The following is a 13701-nucleotide window of genomic DNA, read 5'->3' as shown; positions in this document are numbered from 1 at the left end:
AGGATGCAGAAGGCAATGGAAACCACTGCATTAAAGACACGTAACGTGTATCCACAGGACATGTGGCCTGTAATTGAAGAAGTATCATGATGAACTCTCCACTGGCAAAAGATTCCGGAATAGTCCCCCATTCGGATCTCCGGGAGGGGACTGCCAAGGGGGAGGTTACCACGAGAAAAAGATTGAATAATCAACGAAAGGAAAACGTTCTACGAGTCGGGGCGTGGAATGTCAGAAGCTTGAACGTGGTAGGGAAACTAGAAAATCTGAAAAGGGAAATGCAAAGGCTCAATCTAGATATAGTAGGGGTCAGTTAAGTGAAGTGGAAGGAAGACAAGGATTTATGGTCAGATGAGTATCGGGTAATATCAACAGCTGCAGAAAATGGTATAACAGGTGTAGGATTCGTTACGAATAGGAAGGTAGGGCAGAGTCTGTGTTACTGTGAACAGTTCAGTGACCGGGTTGTTCTAATCAGGATCGACAGCAGACCAACACAGACAACGATAGTTCAGGTATACATGCCGACGTCGCAAGCTGAAGATGAACAGATAGAGAAAGTGTATGAGGATATAGAAAGGGTAATGCAGTATGTAAAGGGAGACGAAAATCTAATAGTCATGGGCGACTGGAATGCAGTTGAAGGGAAAGGAGTTGAAGAAAAGATTACAGGAGAATATGGGCTTGGGGCAAGGAATGAAAGAGGAGAAAGACTAATTGAGTTCTGTAACAAGTTTCAGCTAGTAATGGCGAATTCGCTGTTCAAGAATCACAAGAGGAAGAGGTATACTTGGAAAAGGCCGGGAGATACGGGAAGATTTCCATTAGATTACATCATGGGCAGACAGAGATTCCAAAATCAGATACTGGACTGTAAGGCGTACCCAGGGGCAGATATAGACTCAGATCACAATATAGTAGTGATGAAGAGTAGGCTGAAGTTCAAGACATTAGTCAGGAAGAATCAATACGCAAAGAAGTTGGGTACGGAAGTACTAAGGAATGACGAGATACGTTTGAAGTTCTCTAACGCTATAGATACAGCAATAAGGAATAACGCAGTAGGCAGTACAGTTGGAGGAATGGACATCTCTAAAAAGGGCCATCACAGAAGTTGGGAAGGAAAACATAGGTACAAAGAAGGTAGCTGCGAAGAAACCATGGGTAACAGAAGAAATACTAGAGTTGATTGATGAAAGGAGGAAGTACAAACATGTTCCGGGAAAATCAGGAATACAGAAATACAAGTCGCTGAGGAATGAAATAAATAGGAAGTGCAGGGAAGCTAAGACGAAATGGCTGCAGGAAAAATGTGAAGACATCGAAAAAGATATGATTGTCGGAAGGAGAGACTCAGCACACAGGAAAGTCAAAACAACCTTTGGTGACATTGGAAAAAGCAACGGTGGTAACATTAAGAGTACAACGGGAATTCCACTGTTAAACGCAGAGGAGAGAGCAAATAGGTGGAAATACATTGAAAGCCTCTATGAGGGTGAAGATTTGTCTGATGTGATAGAAGCAGAAACAGGAGTCGATTTAGAAGAGATAGGGGATCCAGTATTAGAATCTGAATTTAAAAGGACTTTGGAGGACTTACGGTCAACTAAGGCAGAAGGGATAGATAACATTCCATCAGAATTTCTAAAATCATTGGGGGAAGTGGCAACAAGACGACTATTCACGTTGGTGTGTAGAATACATGAGTCTGGCGACATACCATCTGACTTTCGGAAAAGCATCACCCACACAATTCCGAAGACGGCAAGAGCTGACAAGTGCGAGAATTATCGCACAATCAGCTTAACAGCTCATGCATCGAAGCTGCTTACAAGAATAATATACAGAAGAATGGAAAAGAAAATTGAGAATGCGCTAGGTGACGATCAGTTTGGCTTTAGGACAAATAAAGGGACGAGAGAGCAATTCTGACGTTACGGCTAATAATGGAAGCAAGGCTAAAGAAAAATCAAGACACTTTCATAGGATTTGTCGACCTGGAAAAAGCGTTCGACAATATAAAATGGTGCAAGCTGTTCGAGATTCTGAAAAAAGTAGGGGTAAGCTACAGGGAGAGACGGGTCATATACAATATGTACAACGACCAAGAGGGAATAATAAGAGTGGACGATCAAGAACGAAGTGCTCGTATTAAGAAGGGTGTAAGCCAAGGCTGTAGCATTTCGCCCCTACTCTTCAATCTGTACATCGAGGAAGCAATGATCGAAATAAAAGAAGGGTTTAGCAGTGGAATTAAAATACAAGGTGAAAGGATATCAATGATACGATTCGCTGATGACATTGCTATCTTGAGTGAAAGTGAAGAAGAATTATATGATCTGCTGAACGAAAAGAACAGTCTAATGAGTACACAGTATGGTTTGAGAGTAAATCGAAGAAAGACGAAGGTAATGAGAGGTAGTAGAAATGAGAACAGCGAGAAATTTAACATCAGGATTGATGGTCACGAAGTCAATGAAGTTAAGGAATTCTGCTACCTAGGCAGTAAAATAACCAATGACGGACGGAGCAAGGAGGCCATCAAAAGCAGACTCGCTATGGCAAAAAAGGCATTTCTAGCCAAGAGAAGTCTACTAATATCAAATACCGGCCTTAATTTGAGGAAGAAATTTCTGAGGATGTACGTCTGGAGTACAGCATTGTATGGTAGTGAAACAAGGACTGTGGGAAAACCGGAACAGAAGAGAATCGAAGCATTTGAGATGTGGTGCTATAGACGAATGTTGAAAATTAGGTGGACTGATAAGGTAAGGAATGAGGAGGTTCTACGCAGAATCGGAGAGGAAAGGGATATGTGGGAAACACTGATAAGGAGAAGGGACACGATGATAGGATATCTGCTAAGACATGAGGGAATGACTTCCATGGTACTAGAGGGAGCTGTATGGGCAAAAACAGTAGAGGAAGACAGAGATTGGAATACGTCAAGCAAATAATTGAGTCGTAGGTTGCAAGTGCTACTCTGAGATGAAGAGGTTAGCACAGGAAAGGAATTCGTGGCGGGCCGCATCAAACCAGTCAGTAGACTGATGACCAAATAAAAATAAAAAAAGCTCTACATTCGGAAGTTTCCCTAATGATTTGTTGGATGTTTTCACAGCCCTCCATTATTTGTCGAAGCCAACAATCATACTGTGGATACAAGTTAATTAGATACGGTCTGCTCACACTAGCGCGACCACTGCCTATATTTAACGTCAACGTGCAATACCAATTCACAGACGACAGATGGCAGCACTAGCAGTAGACAGTACATTAAATGTGTTGGGGGAACGCGGAAAACAGTGCAGTCGCTGTCGTAGAGCGGAAACGAAGCGATTTATCTGCTGCACAAAAAAGCATGTTCATTGGCTATAGGGGAATGACGGAAGTATGAGGGAATTTCCAAAAGTAAAGATACAATGGCTCGCAGTCCTTAAGTAGAACATTTATTTAGAAAACGTTAGTTACATTTTATTAATTGGATTATTTGTTAATATTCGACATAATCAATCCCGTTATCCAAACATTTGTTAAGTCGAAGCACAAGTTTTTGTTTCCCACAGCCATAGAAAGTTGCCGCCTGTTGTCGGAACCACATTTCAACTTCTCTTCATCGTCTTGGAATGATTTTCCACCAAGATGTGACTTCAGGTAACGGAAGACATGGAAGTCGGTGGGCGCAAGGTCCGGGCTGTATGGCGGATGGTTCAATACGTCCCTTCTGAATTGTTTGAGTAGTGCTTTGGTTACGAGAACTGTGTGAGGCCGAGCATTGTCATGAAGCAAGCGGACTCCACTTGTCAGCATTCCCCTACGTTTGTTTTGAATTGCCCTTCGAAGACGGTTCAAAGTCTGACAATATACAGCAGCATTAATTGTCGTTCGAGGAGGCATATATTCCAACAGAAGAATGCCTTGTCTGTCCCAAAAAACAGAATCCATGATTTTCTTCGCTGAAATCGACGCTTTGCATTGCTTGGCTTTTGGTGAATTCGAATGGCGCCATTTCATTGATTGTTGCTTGGATTCAGGTGTATGGTGATAAACCTACGTCTCATCACCTTTTGCAATGTGATCAAGGAACTCATGACCTGCTTCAGCATAGCGTGTGAGGAAGTCGAGTGCAAAGCCCACCCTTTTCTTTTTGTGTTCTTCCGTTTACAGTTTTGGAACCCAGCGCTCACACAATTTCCTGTACCCTAACTTGACAGTCAAACATCATAAAGAGTTGTCATTGACACGTCCGGTATGATCTGAAGCCATTCTTTCAATGTGGGACGTCTATTCACACGAATTGCTTTCTCCATTCTCCGAAGAAGGCCATCAGAGGTCACAGATGGCTTACGTGTTCTTTGTTCGTCATGAACATCGGTCCTACCTTCAGAAAAATGACGAAACCATTTCGTTACATTTTGTCGATTCATAATGTTCCCATAAACAGAAACAATTTCTTTGTGAATATCCGCTGGTCGCTGACCTTTTGCATGACAAAAACGTATGACAGAGCGCACTTCGCATTTGGCGGGATTCTGAATCGGCGCAGCCATTTTAAACACGACCTACTCCAACCAGAAGCAACGTTCAACTGCCGAACGACTGCGAGGAGAAACCTAACGGTTCAAGGTTAACACAAGTGTTGCCAACTTGCTCGCCAAAACTCTTCTGTTCCTCTGGTGTACAGTGTATCTTTACTTTACGAAATACCCTCGTATTTACGAAACGGCCAAGTTTGTAAACTGTTCACTTGCCGCCGTGGTTAATGTATACCGTAAATGGGAAAATGGGGCAACCCAAAATCAGCGCCGAGGTAGCTGTGGTGCACTGCGAGCAGTAGGTGACAGGGATGAACGACGGCTGCGGAGATGTGTAGGGGTGAATAGGCGTGCCACTGTTGAACAACTGATCGCTCAGATCATCCTAGGGGCTACCAACAGCGGCTCCTGAAAGACCATTCAGCGAAAGTGGCTCCGTATCGGCCTCCGCCGCCGGCGCCCTGTTCACGCACCCATGACCACTGCTGTTCATCGGAAACGAAGGCTGGAACCTTAGCGGGCCAATAGAGCAGCTGGACGTCCACTGAGTCACTACAAGTGGCCTTTCCAGAAGAACCACTTTTTAAGCTCCATTGGACAGTTGGCCATTGACATTTACAGCGTGAAACGTCTAAAAGCAAACACCCTGAGACAATCTTCTGAAGGATACACCCTAGTGAAAGGTGCTTCATAGCCTGATAAAACATTTTGGTTACACTGCCTAGCAGATCTAATTCTCCAGGGCACAATAAAACGACACAGGTACACATCTATCATTGGGGACCTTGTACACCAGATTGCTTTTTCTCTACCCAGTGGCATCCACCGGCACGACGGGGCAACAGGATGAGTTTAACCTACTCTCCCGGCCACCAAACTCTCTTATTGAAACCCAGTTGATAATCTGTGGAACTACCACGACAGACTTTTCTGGCCACAGATCCTCAACTGAGAAACCTGGCGCAGCTGGCCACGGCACTGGAGTGCCCCGCAGCGGACCACGCTGCAGAAGGTGGTCATTCAGGCTTCTGACAGGCGGCCACATTAATGTGACAATTGATGCATAAGGAAATCATGCTTGATGTCACTGTATACTATTTTAGAAGGAATTTAGGGGGCCACGCTCTTTTCTCCAATGCATTTGACTTTTAGCTAGGCATAATACGATAAACACATACCAATTAGGCTTCTGTTAGGCTGAACAAGGACTACGTGTTTTGAAACACTCGGCTCGCCTGAGAAAAGCTCTAATGTAGTTCAGTCAGCGATATATGATATAAGCTTGGATGCTGCGAAAGTATTGACTCGCTGACTAAAAACATGTGCTTGTCCGTATTTTCCGTCAGGGAGAGCATGATTATAAGTATCATACTACTACTAGTATAATGCAAGGCTCTGGTGACGCTGCTGTTTTCTGTGCATATAAGTGTAATATACAATATGATTATTAAAAAAAATATAATTAGCCTACCAATTACTTCTCATAAATCAAGAAAGTCGTTTTCTGTAGCGTGACATTCCGTTCATTATTATGTTTTTCCAGAAGCATGATTGCCAGCAAGTTCTATATACATGATTGCCTGGTACAGACAGCCGATTTGTTCTAAAGGAACTAAGATTTCGGCTGTTGAGTGGTGCTCTAGTTAGCATTACTCCTTCTGGCTTCATTTTGGATTGAACATGGTCGTTGGACATAACTTCGGAAAATTCTTAATAGAAATTCACTCCATCATAGTATGCGCTCATCAAGTTTGTCGCTGGAGACTGCGTTTGATGGTATACATTTACTTAACCCGCTTGAGTCACGTGACGGGTTTCGAGAAAGGGAAGTGGATTAACGTCCTCTTGCTAGTATGCGACGCGCTTGATATTGAGGACAAGGGATGCTCCTCACTTACTGTGCACCAAGCGGAATTGTCTGTTGACAAACATGAACGAGAGACGACTCAGTTCAATGTGTAGTTGTTGGAACAGTGGTGACATGATAGTCAGTAACGAGAGTTTCAAGATGATGTCAATCAGCGGAATGAAACTTGTTTTTGTACAAAAATGTGATGTTTCTTAGTGATAAAATATATATAAGCTCTAACTAAAAATGTGTGACAAGTTATCCATGATTTGGGTGGATTTGTGAACCTGTGTCGGACTATAAATAAAATTTATACCTTGAACATTTGTGTTCAGGTATTTTTCCCTCCCATACATCTCTTTAATATGATGTGAATACCTCATTCAAGCATCGACACACACACACACACAAACACCCACACACACACACACACACACATACACACAGGTGGAGAGAGAGAGAGAGAGAGAGAGAGAGAGAGAGAGAGAGAGAGAGAAAGAGAGGAGAAGGAGAGAGATTAATGACACTTGACGTAACCATTCCCAGTAAAGTATCATAAAGCGAGATGAAAGTATTTCGCTATGCATTTTAGAGGAGTATAAAGCAGTTAACGTAGAGAATTTTATTGATGGACAATTTTACGTGCTTATGTGCTTTGATAAGTAACGAAAATGTGAAAACAGTTATTTGTGATGCTATGTTGGTGTTATGTGTGTGTGTGTGTGAGTGTGAGTGTGTGTGTTTGTCTGTGTGTGTGTGTGTGTGCGTAGGTGTATGTATATGTGTGTTTCTGTGTGCGTACGAAGGAAAGGAAAATAAAGCTTTGTGCACATCAGTGTTTTACTGTGCCGGAGAGATAACGTGTGCAAAGTAGTATCGAATTTTACGCATGAAATACAGAGGTATGTGAATGAGTGTGTAGGCAGTTCAGGTGAGGAATGTTACTTAATTTGTATTTAAAAAGAATAGAATTGACGAATGTCGTGAACATGGAGCTAATTCAACTGGATGTTGCGTATTTTTCGACATGGAATGTATTACAGTAATGGCAAATATCTCTGAATATGACATCATTTTTACGCAACTCAGTTGCATGTTGACAGATACAATGCAATGGCTGCCTCATTTTAATACCATTCTAGCTTTTACAGTGTGGACTGATAATAATGTGCACTACATTTCCTTGGATATAATGATAAAACATAAACTAAATTATATTCATGCACGTTACGCTGTGTGTAATAGTGGAAGTCAGTTAACGGTGGAGAAGATTCAAAAAGGTGGCTTCCTGCTCTCAGTGATAAACTCTAGCTAACTTCCCTGCCATTGCGTCCATCTTATAATCGAGGGAGACAAAACAATTCGCTGAGATTAATGCAAATTTTTGCCTTTTTGGGCACAGTTAGTAAAATCTATTTAATGTTCATGTGTCAATATGACATGTTGCTACGTTGCTGGGAGAAAAAAACAGATATACTACAAACCTTACTGTCTGTACGAAAAAGTTTTTTCATGTGGTTCACCTCTATTGTATTTTCTTCCACGGTGATAGTCGGTTGAATTCTAATGTAAACCAAGAACAACTTAAAGAAATAAAGTAATATTACTGAAAACCACAATTCTCTGGTTTTCATTTATAATTATAAAGTTATTCTACCAGAAGCCACGGAAAAATCAGTTAGGGTGGGAACACACTATTTTAGATCAAGTTTCAGCTATTGTGTCTTAGATCAACAATAATAACATAAATGTTATATAAATATTCCACTGTTACTAACAGAATTTTTTTTTCATGTTAGCTGCTTGTGTTAGCTCCTAATACGCTACCTTTTCTTGATTTAGTGTACACAAGGTATAAGTGACGTAGCGTTTGTTCTGAAAACGACAAAAAAGGACCATATATTAATGAAAAATATATATATTTATCATAATGTGATCAAAAGCTGTGTGATCAAAAGCCACCACATAACTTTGAACTTTGGAGTGATACAGCCTTTTTTGTTCCTCTTCCGCTACCGCAGAGCGCTACAGGTTACCCAATAGTCATACATACAACACATACATCCACATTAACTGACATAAGTTCACCTGATTGCCTGATTGTAGAGGTTTAAACCTCTGGAATGCATAGTGGAAATTAAATACATTGTAATTTTTTTTTAAGTTACTTGTAGTTCAACTGATATTCAATTGGTTATCTGACACATTTCTGCAGCATTCCCTCCAGTACCGTTTACGTATGCAGACGGTACATTATTATTTGCAGGAGCGACGCGACTTTGGCGAGTTTCTGAGCACAGACGACATACAGCTACTTCGCGTCAGGAGCCGATCCATGCGGCGAGTCGTGTTCACCTACCTGTTGTCGGGCGTGATCTCCTCCATCGTGTACGTCGCCACACCTATCAATGCTGACGGACTGCCGTTGCGCCTGGCACTGCCATACGACTCTTCGCGCCCTCTCGCCTTCGCGGCCACGTGGCTCTACTCTGCCTACATCGTATTCTGTATAGTCATAGTGACCATGGCTGCTGACTCCTTCAACATCAGCTTAATGGTTCAGCTGCGGGACCAACTCGATTTGCTCAACAGAAATCTTCGCTGCCTAAACGACAGAACCTCTCGCATGAAATCTTCTTCGCTCCAGCCTCTCTCTACGACAGATGTAGAGCACACAGAAGACCAAATCCACGACGTTCACTATCGGCTCCGAAAGAGCATCATTCATCATCAAGCAATCATAAGGTATGAATAAATATGTATCTAAGACAATTAGAAACCCAGTAAAGAAAAATTTCAGGAATTCATGCAGGTTGCAGCATAGATTATTCTTAAACGGTACTTCCACGTATTCCACTGCTCTAGAATTTTGTATTCTCTACTGCAATTTCAGGGTTACGCCGCTCTCAAGTATAAATATTCGAAGCCACGGCATGGTATACATATAAGTTAAGATTTAACTATATCATTGTCCGGTTCTGTTGCAAGGGTCTGTTGCGAGGGTCACTCCTCTGCATGTGTGAAAGTTTTGCAGTGTGTAGATGCATCCTTCCCACTTGTTTTCGAACTTAGTTCAACCTGCTGCCGTGAGTGGCGCCTTCACTGCATGTCTTCAAGATGGCTGCTACACTTGACGTTCGTCAGAAGAAACGTGCTGTCCTAGAATTCCTGAGCCGTGAAAACGAGACAGTGGGAAACATCAACAAGAGGTAGAAAAAGGCGTATGGAGATTAAAAAAATATTCAAATGTGTGTGACATCTTATGGGACCTAACTGCGAAGGTCATCAGTCCCTAAGCTTACACACTACTTAACCTAAATTATCCCAAGGACAAACACACCCACCCATGCCCGAGTCAGGGCTCGAACATCCGCCGGGACCACCTACACAGTCCATGACTGCAGCGTATGGAGATGCTGCTGTCGACCGCAGTACAGTTAGTCGCTGGGCAAGCAGGTTACGTGATGGAAGCGGGCACGGCAATATTGAGGACTGTCCTAGCAGCGGCAGGCCTCGTATTGCACACACTCCAGAAAATGTGTAGAGAGTTAACGAATTGGTGACAGCTGACAGATGCATCACAATGAACGAATTGTCACGATACATTGGGATAGGGGAACGAAGTGTTTGCAGAACACTGAAAGTGTTGGCGTTAAAAAAGGTTTGTGCCAGGTGGGTTCCCCAGGATGTTGACAGTGGCTCACAAAGAAACAAGAAAAACGATATGTAGCAAACTTTCGGAACAGTACGAGAATGATGGAGATGAATTTCTTGGATGAATTGTAACAGCTGATGAAACATGGCTCCATCATTTTTCACCAGAGACGAAGAGGCAATCAATGCAGTGGCATCATGCAAATTCACAAAAGAAAAAAAATTCAAAACCACACCTTCTGCTGGAAAAGTTCTGGCTACGGTGTTTCTCGATTCCGAAGGACTTTTGCTTGTATACATAGTGCCAAGTGGAACCACCAGAAATTCTGGTGCATATGTGACGACACTGAAGAAACTTCAAACTCGACTGAGTCGTGTTCGACCACATCGGCAAAAGCAGGATGTTTTGCTGTTGCACGACAATGCACGGCCACATGTCAGTCAAAAAACGATGGAAGCGATCACAAAACTCGGATATACAACACTGAAATACCCGCCTTACAGTCCTGACCTGGCTCCATGTGACTATCAACTCTTTGGGAAACTGAAAGACTCTCTTCGTGGAACAAGGTTTCAAGATGATTACTCCCTTGTGCACGCTGCCAAACAGTGGCTGCGACCGGTTGGCCCAGAATTTTACCGTCCGGGTGTACAGGCGCTGGTTCCAAGATGGCGTAAGGCAGTTGAGAGGAATGGAAATTATGTGGAAAACTGAAAATATTGTTCCTAAAGGATGTATCTACACACTGTAAAACCTTCAAACATGTAGAATAAAAGAAGGAGTAAAAAAAAATAGTGTGCATTTCTTTTGGAGTGACCCTCGTAGTTCCATTTCAAGCATTACCTGTCATCAATGACAAAAGTTAATTTCTAATGTTACTTTTCTAGTGATCACGTTTGTTGCTGGCACTGAAGTATATCACTATGATTCAACAAACTGTTAGACGATTGAAAGAAAAAATTAATTTACTTCTAATTTGTATACATCATTTCGGAACTTGTATCCGAGTACCACATATATATATAGAGGGATTCATTTACAATGCATATTAATAATAAATCGGCAGACTCTTTTTGTAAATCAAATATACATGAAGAAGGAGTTGTATTATACACAAAAATTACGAGTCCAAATCCACTGAAACCGGATGATTTTGCAAAGATCAATCACTGGAAGCATATTACGGTGTTTTTCTCCTACCTTACTGTCTATAGGCACAACTGAGAAGTTGTCAATTATTCCTACAAATAACTGAGTTGGTAAGCGATAAGATGATAAACTTCAATCCATTGATTGACCATACGCGGAAACCAAAATCGTCATTAATTGAAAATTTGTTCATACTGTACAATAACTGACATTGATAGTCCTTATCAGAATTATGTGAGAAATATATGAACATACTGTATTTTTCAGATGAAGCTGATAATGATCCAAATCGAAACTAGTTATTGAAGTGAATAAAAAAATTTCAATCAGCGGTTGTTCACCTCACACACAAGATGGGGCTCTGAGCACTATGGGACTTAACAGCTGAGGTCATCAGTCCCCTAGAACTACTTAAACCTAACTAACCTAAGGACACCACACACATCCATGCCCGAGGCAGGATTCGAACCTGCGACCGTAGCGGTCGCGCAGTTCCAGACTAAAGCGCCTAGAACCGCTCGGCCACTCCGGCCGGCGCACAGACAAGAGATAGGAAATGGTAGAATGCAGCAGGTGTTAATATAAATAGTCTACAAAATCATGAGAAAACAAGCTATCTCGAAATGTTACTTATAACTAGAGTTCCTCAATGGTTTTCCAGTCGGAATTATGTAGGAAAACAGAAAAGTAACAGACAAAGCACTTAATAAATGATGTAAATAAGTAAATATTTGTCCACACATGAGAAGTCTACCTAACTGTAATTCGTAGCTATCCATTTTTACTGACTTGCTGACCACAGTGAAGTTGTGTTGTAGAAAGATAGCCCGCAGCATAATTTGCCGCCAAGAACGGTACTTCAGGAACAAGTAATGGCTACCATTGGTCATCGAACCTTACGATGCAGCATTTCAGCAAGAGCTTCCAGTTTCATACAACCACTTCTGCATACCAGTGACCAGAGACATTAATCTGCCTTATGGAGACTTCTGCAGTTTCAAGAAATGATGCTAGACCACAGATTGACTGTGGCCACTGAATGCTCTTCAGATACTTCTATAGTGACACAGCGACACAGTCCTTTCAGCAAAGTCAGCTCTGAGCAGCTGCATTTAAACCCCTACAAGACCAAAGTACAGGGTCAGTCAGCTGGGTAGCAAAGCGACGTCCAGGATGCGTTGATAATGGACATGGTAAATGAAGCTGGCGTCACTATCACTATTGGACGGAAAACGTCTGTCCTCCGTCTGATCACCTGACCACCAGAGCAACACCGCATCTCACGATCTTCAGCGGAGTACGATGCTTCAGTAGCGCCATCCTTGCCTCTTCCAAGGTATCAACAGAGGACTTATTCGCCCTTTACCACTGAGGGCGGAGTTCAGCTATATGTACAGTGAAGCAGTTACAGCGTGCTGTCCACGCTACAGCTGATAACCCGAGGCTTCCCGTGACACTCGTCGGCACGCACAGGAATCTCTCGCTAGCACTACCTGCAGAGCTGGAAGGTCAACACACCAGCAGATGCTGTCATCATTTATCCGCCTTGCTAGTCGTCGATGGTAGCAACTTCAAATTTCAATGCCTGTAAACAAGCTATAATAAAGAAGTTCTTGCATCGACGAACTGCCTTTCCTGCTGTTCTACACAGGAACATAAAGTCAGATATCGTAAAGTAACATTCTTAGTCAGTCTTCAGCAGGTTATCTCCACAGAATATGCGGTTTATTCAGTTCAAGAATCGCATTACACAAAATATACAGTACTAAACATAGCCAGTAACTATTTTCTGTGGTTTGTCACAAGCATTTGTTGGGGAATCATAGTATTCTTCTAGACGAATTCAAATGTTATTATCTCAGATGTCTTGTTGGTTACTTGTTTTCCGCTGTTTCAACTCATAGAATACAGCATCATTTTCAGTAATCCATTGAGTGTAGACAGCTTCTTCGTGAATGGCAAATAATCTCCAGAAGTATACAACTCTGCTTTTGTCCATTTATATATAGCTTCAACCATCGCATAACGATGAACATAAAACGGTTCACTTTCCTATACATGCCGGTATTAAATTCAATCTCAATGCATCTTCAGAAGTTTTGTGTGTAAATAAAATCTCCTTCAATAACATACATCGGTTCTTTGCAAACGAACTATGACAACTTACACAGTGCATGTGTGATCGAACTTCACATGGCCCGACCTCATCGTTGCATACAGTGCTGCACAGAAAAGAATAAACGAACAACTGAAACTCAATTGTGACAGATCTTGCTAAAAGTCTATGCTCTGCAAATTCTGCATTACTGATAGTATCCGAATTTCAGGACTAAAATATCAAGAAACTACACGTACGGAACCCATCATTCGACATTACTATTATACAAGATGAGTCGCGTAAGACGTAACACCCCCATTATTCCGTTAGCGATTGCACAAGCGGTGTTCGGCGAATCATAGCCGACTATGGGGCACATACTTTGGTACATCCACAATAAAATGGCTCAAAAGGC

At 42.1% G+C, this 13701-nt stretch overlaps 1 protein-coding gene across 1 annotated transcript in view; it reads left to right on the top strand.

The window, feature by feature from the left end:
• Positions 1–13701, top strand: part of LOC126195631 (odorant receptor Or2-like) — a 79382-nt gene that overhangs the window by 10175 nt on the left and 55506 nt on the right. The window contains exon 2 of the mRNA XM_049934256.1: positions 8651–9129. Coding sequence (XP_049790213.1) covers positions 8651–9129 — 479 coding nt within the window. The remainder of the gene's footprint in view (positions 1–8650; positions 9130–13701) is intronic.

Source organism: Schistocerca nitens, chromosome 7 (assembly GCF_023898315.1).
Source record: "Schistocerca nitens isolate TAMUIC-IGC-003100 chromosome 7, iqSchNite1.1, whole genome shotgun sequence".
In the NCBI taxonomy this organism is placed as follows: domain Eukaryota; kingdom Metazoa; phylum Arthropoda; class Insecta; order Orthoptera; family Acrididae; genus Schistocerca; species Schistocerca nitens.
This window is presented reverse-complemented; position numbering and strand designations above follow the sequence as displayed.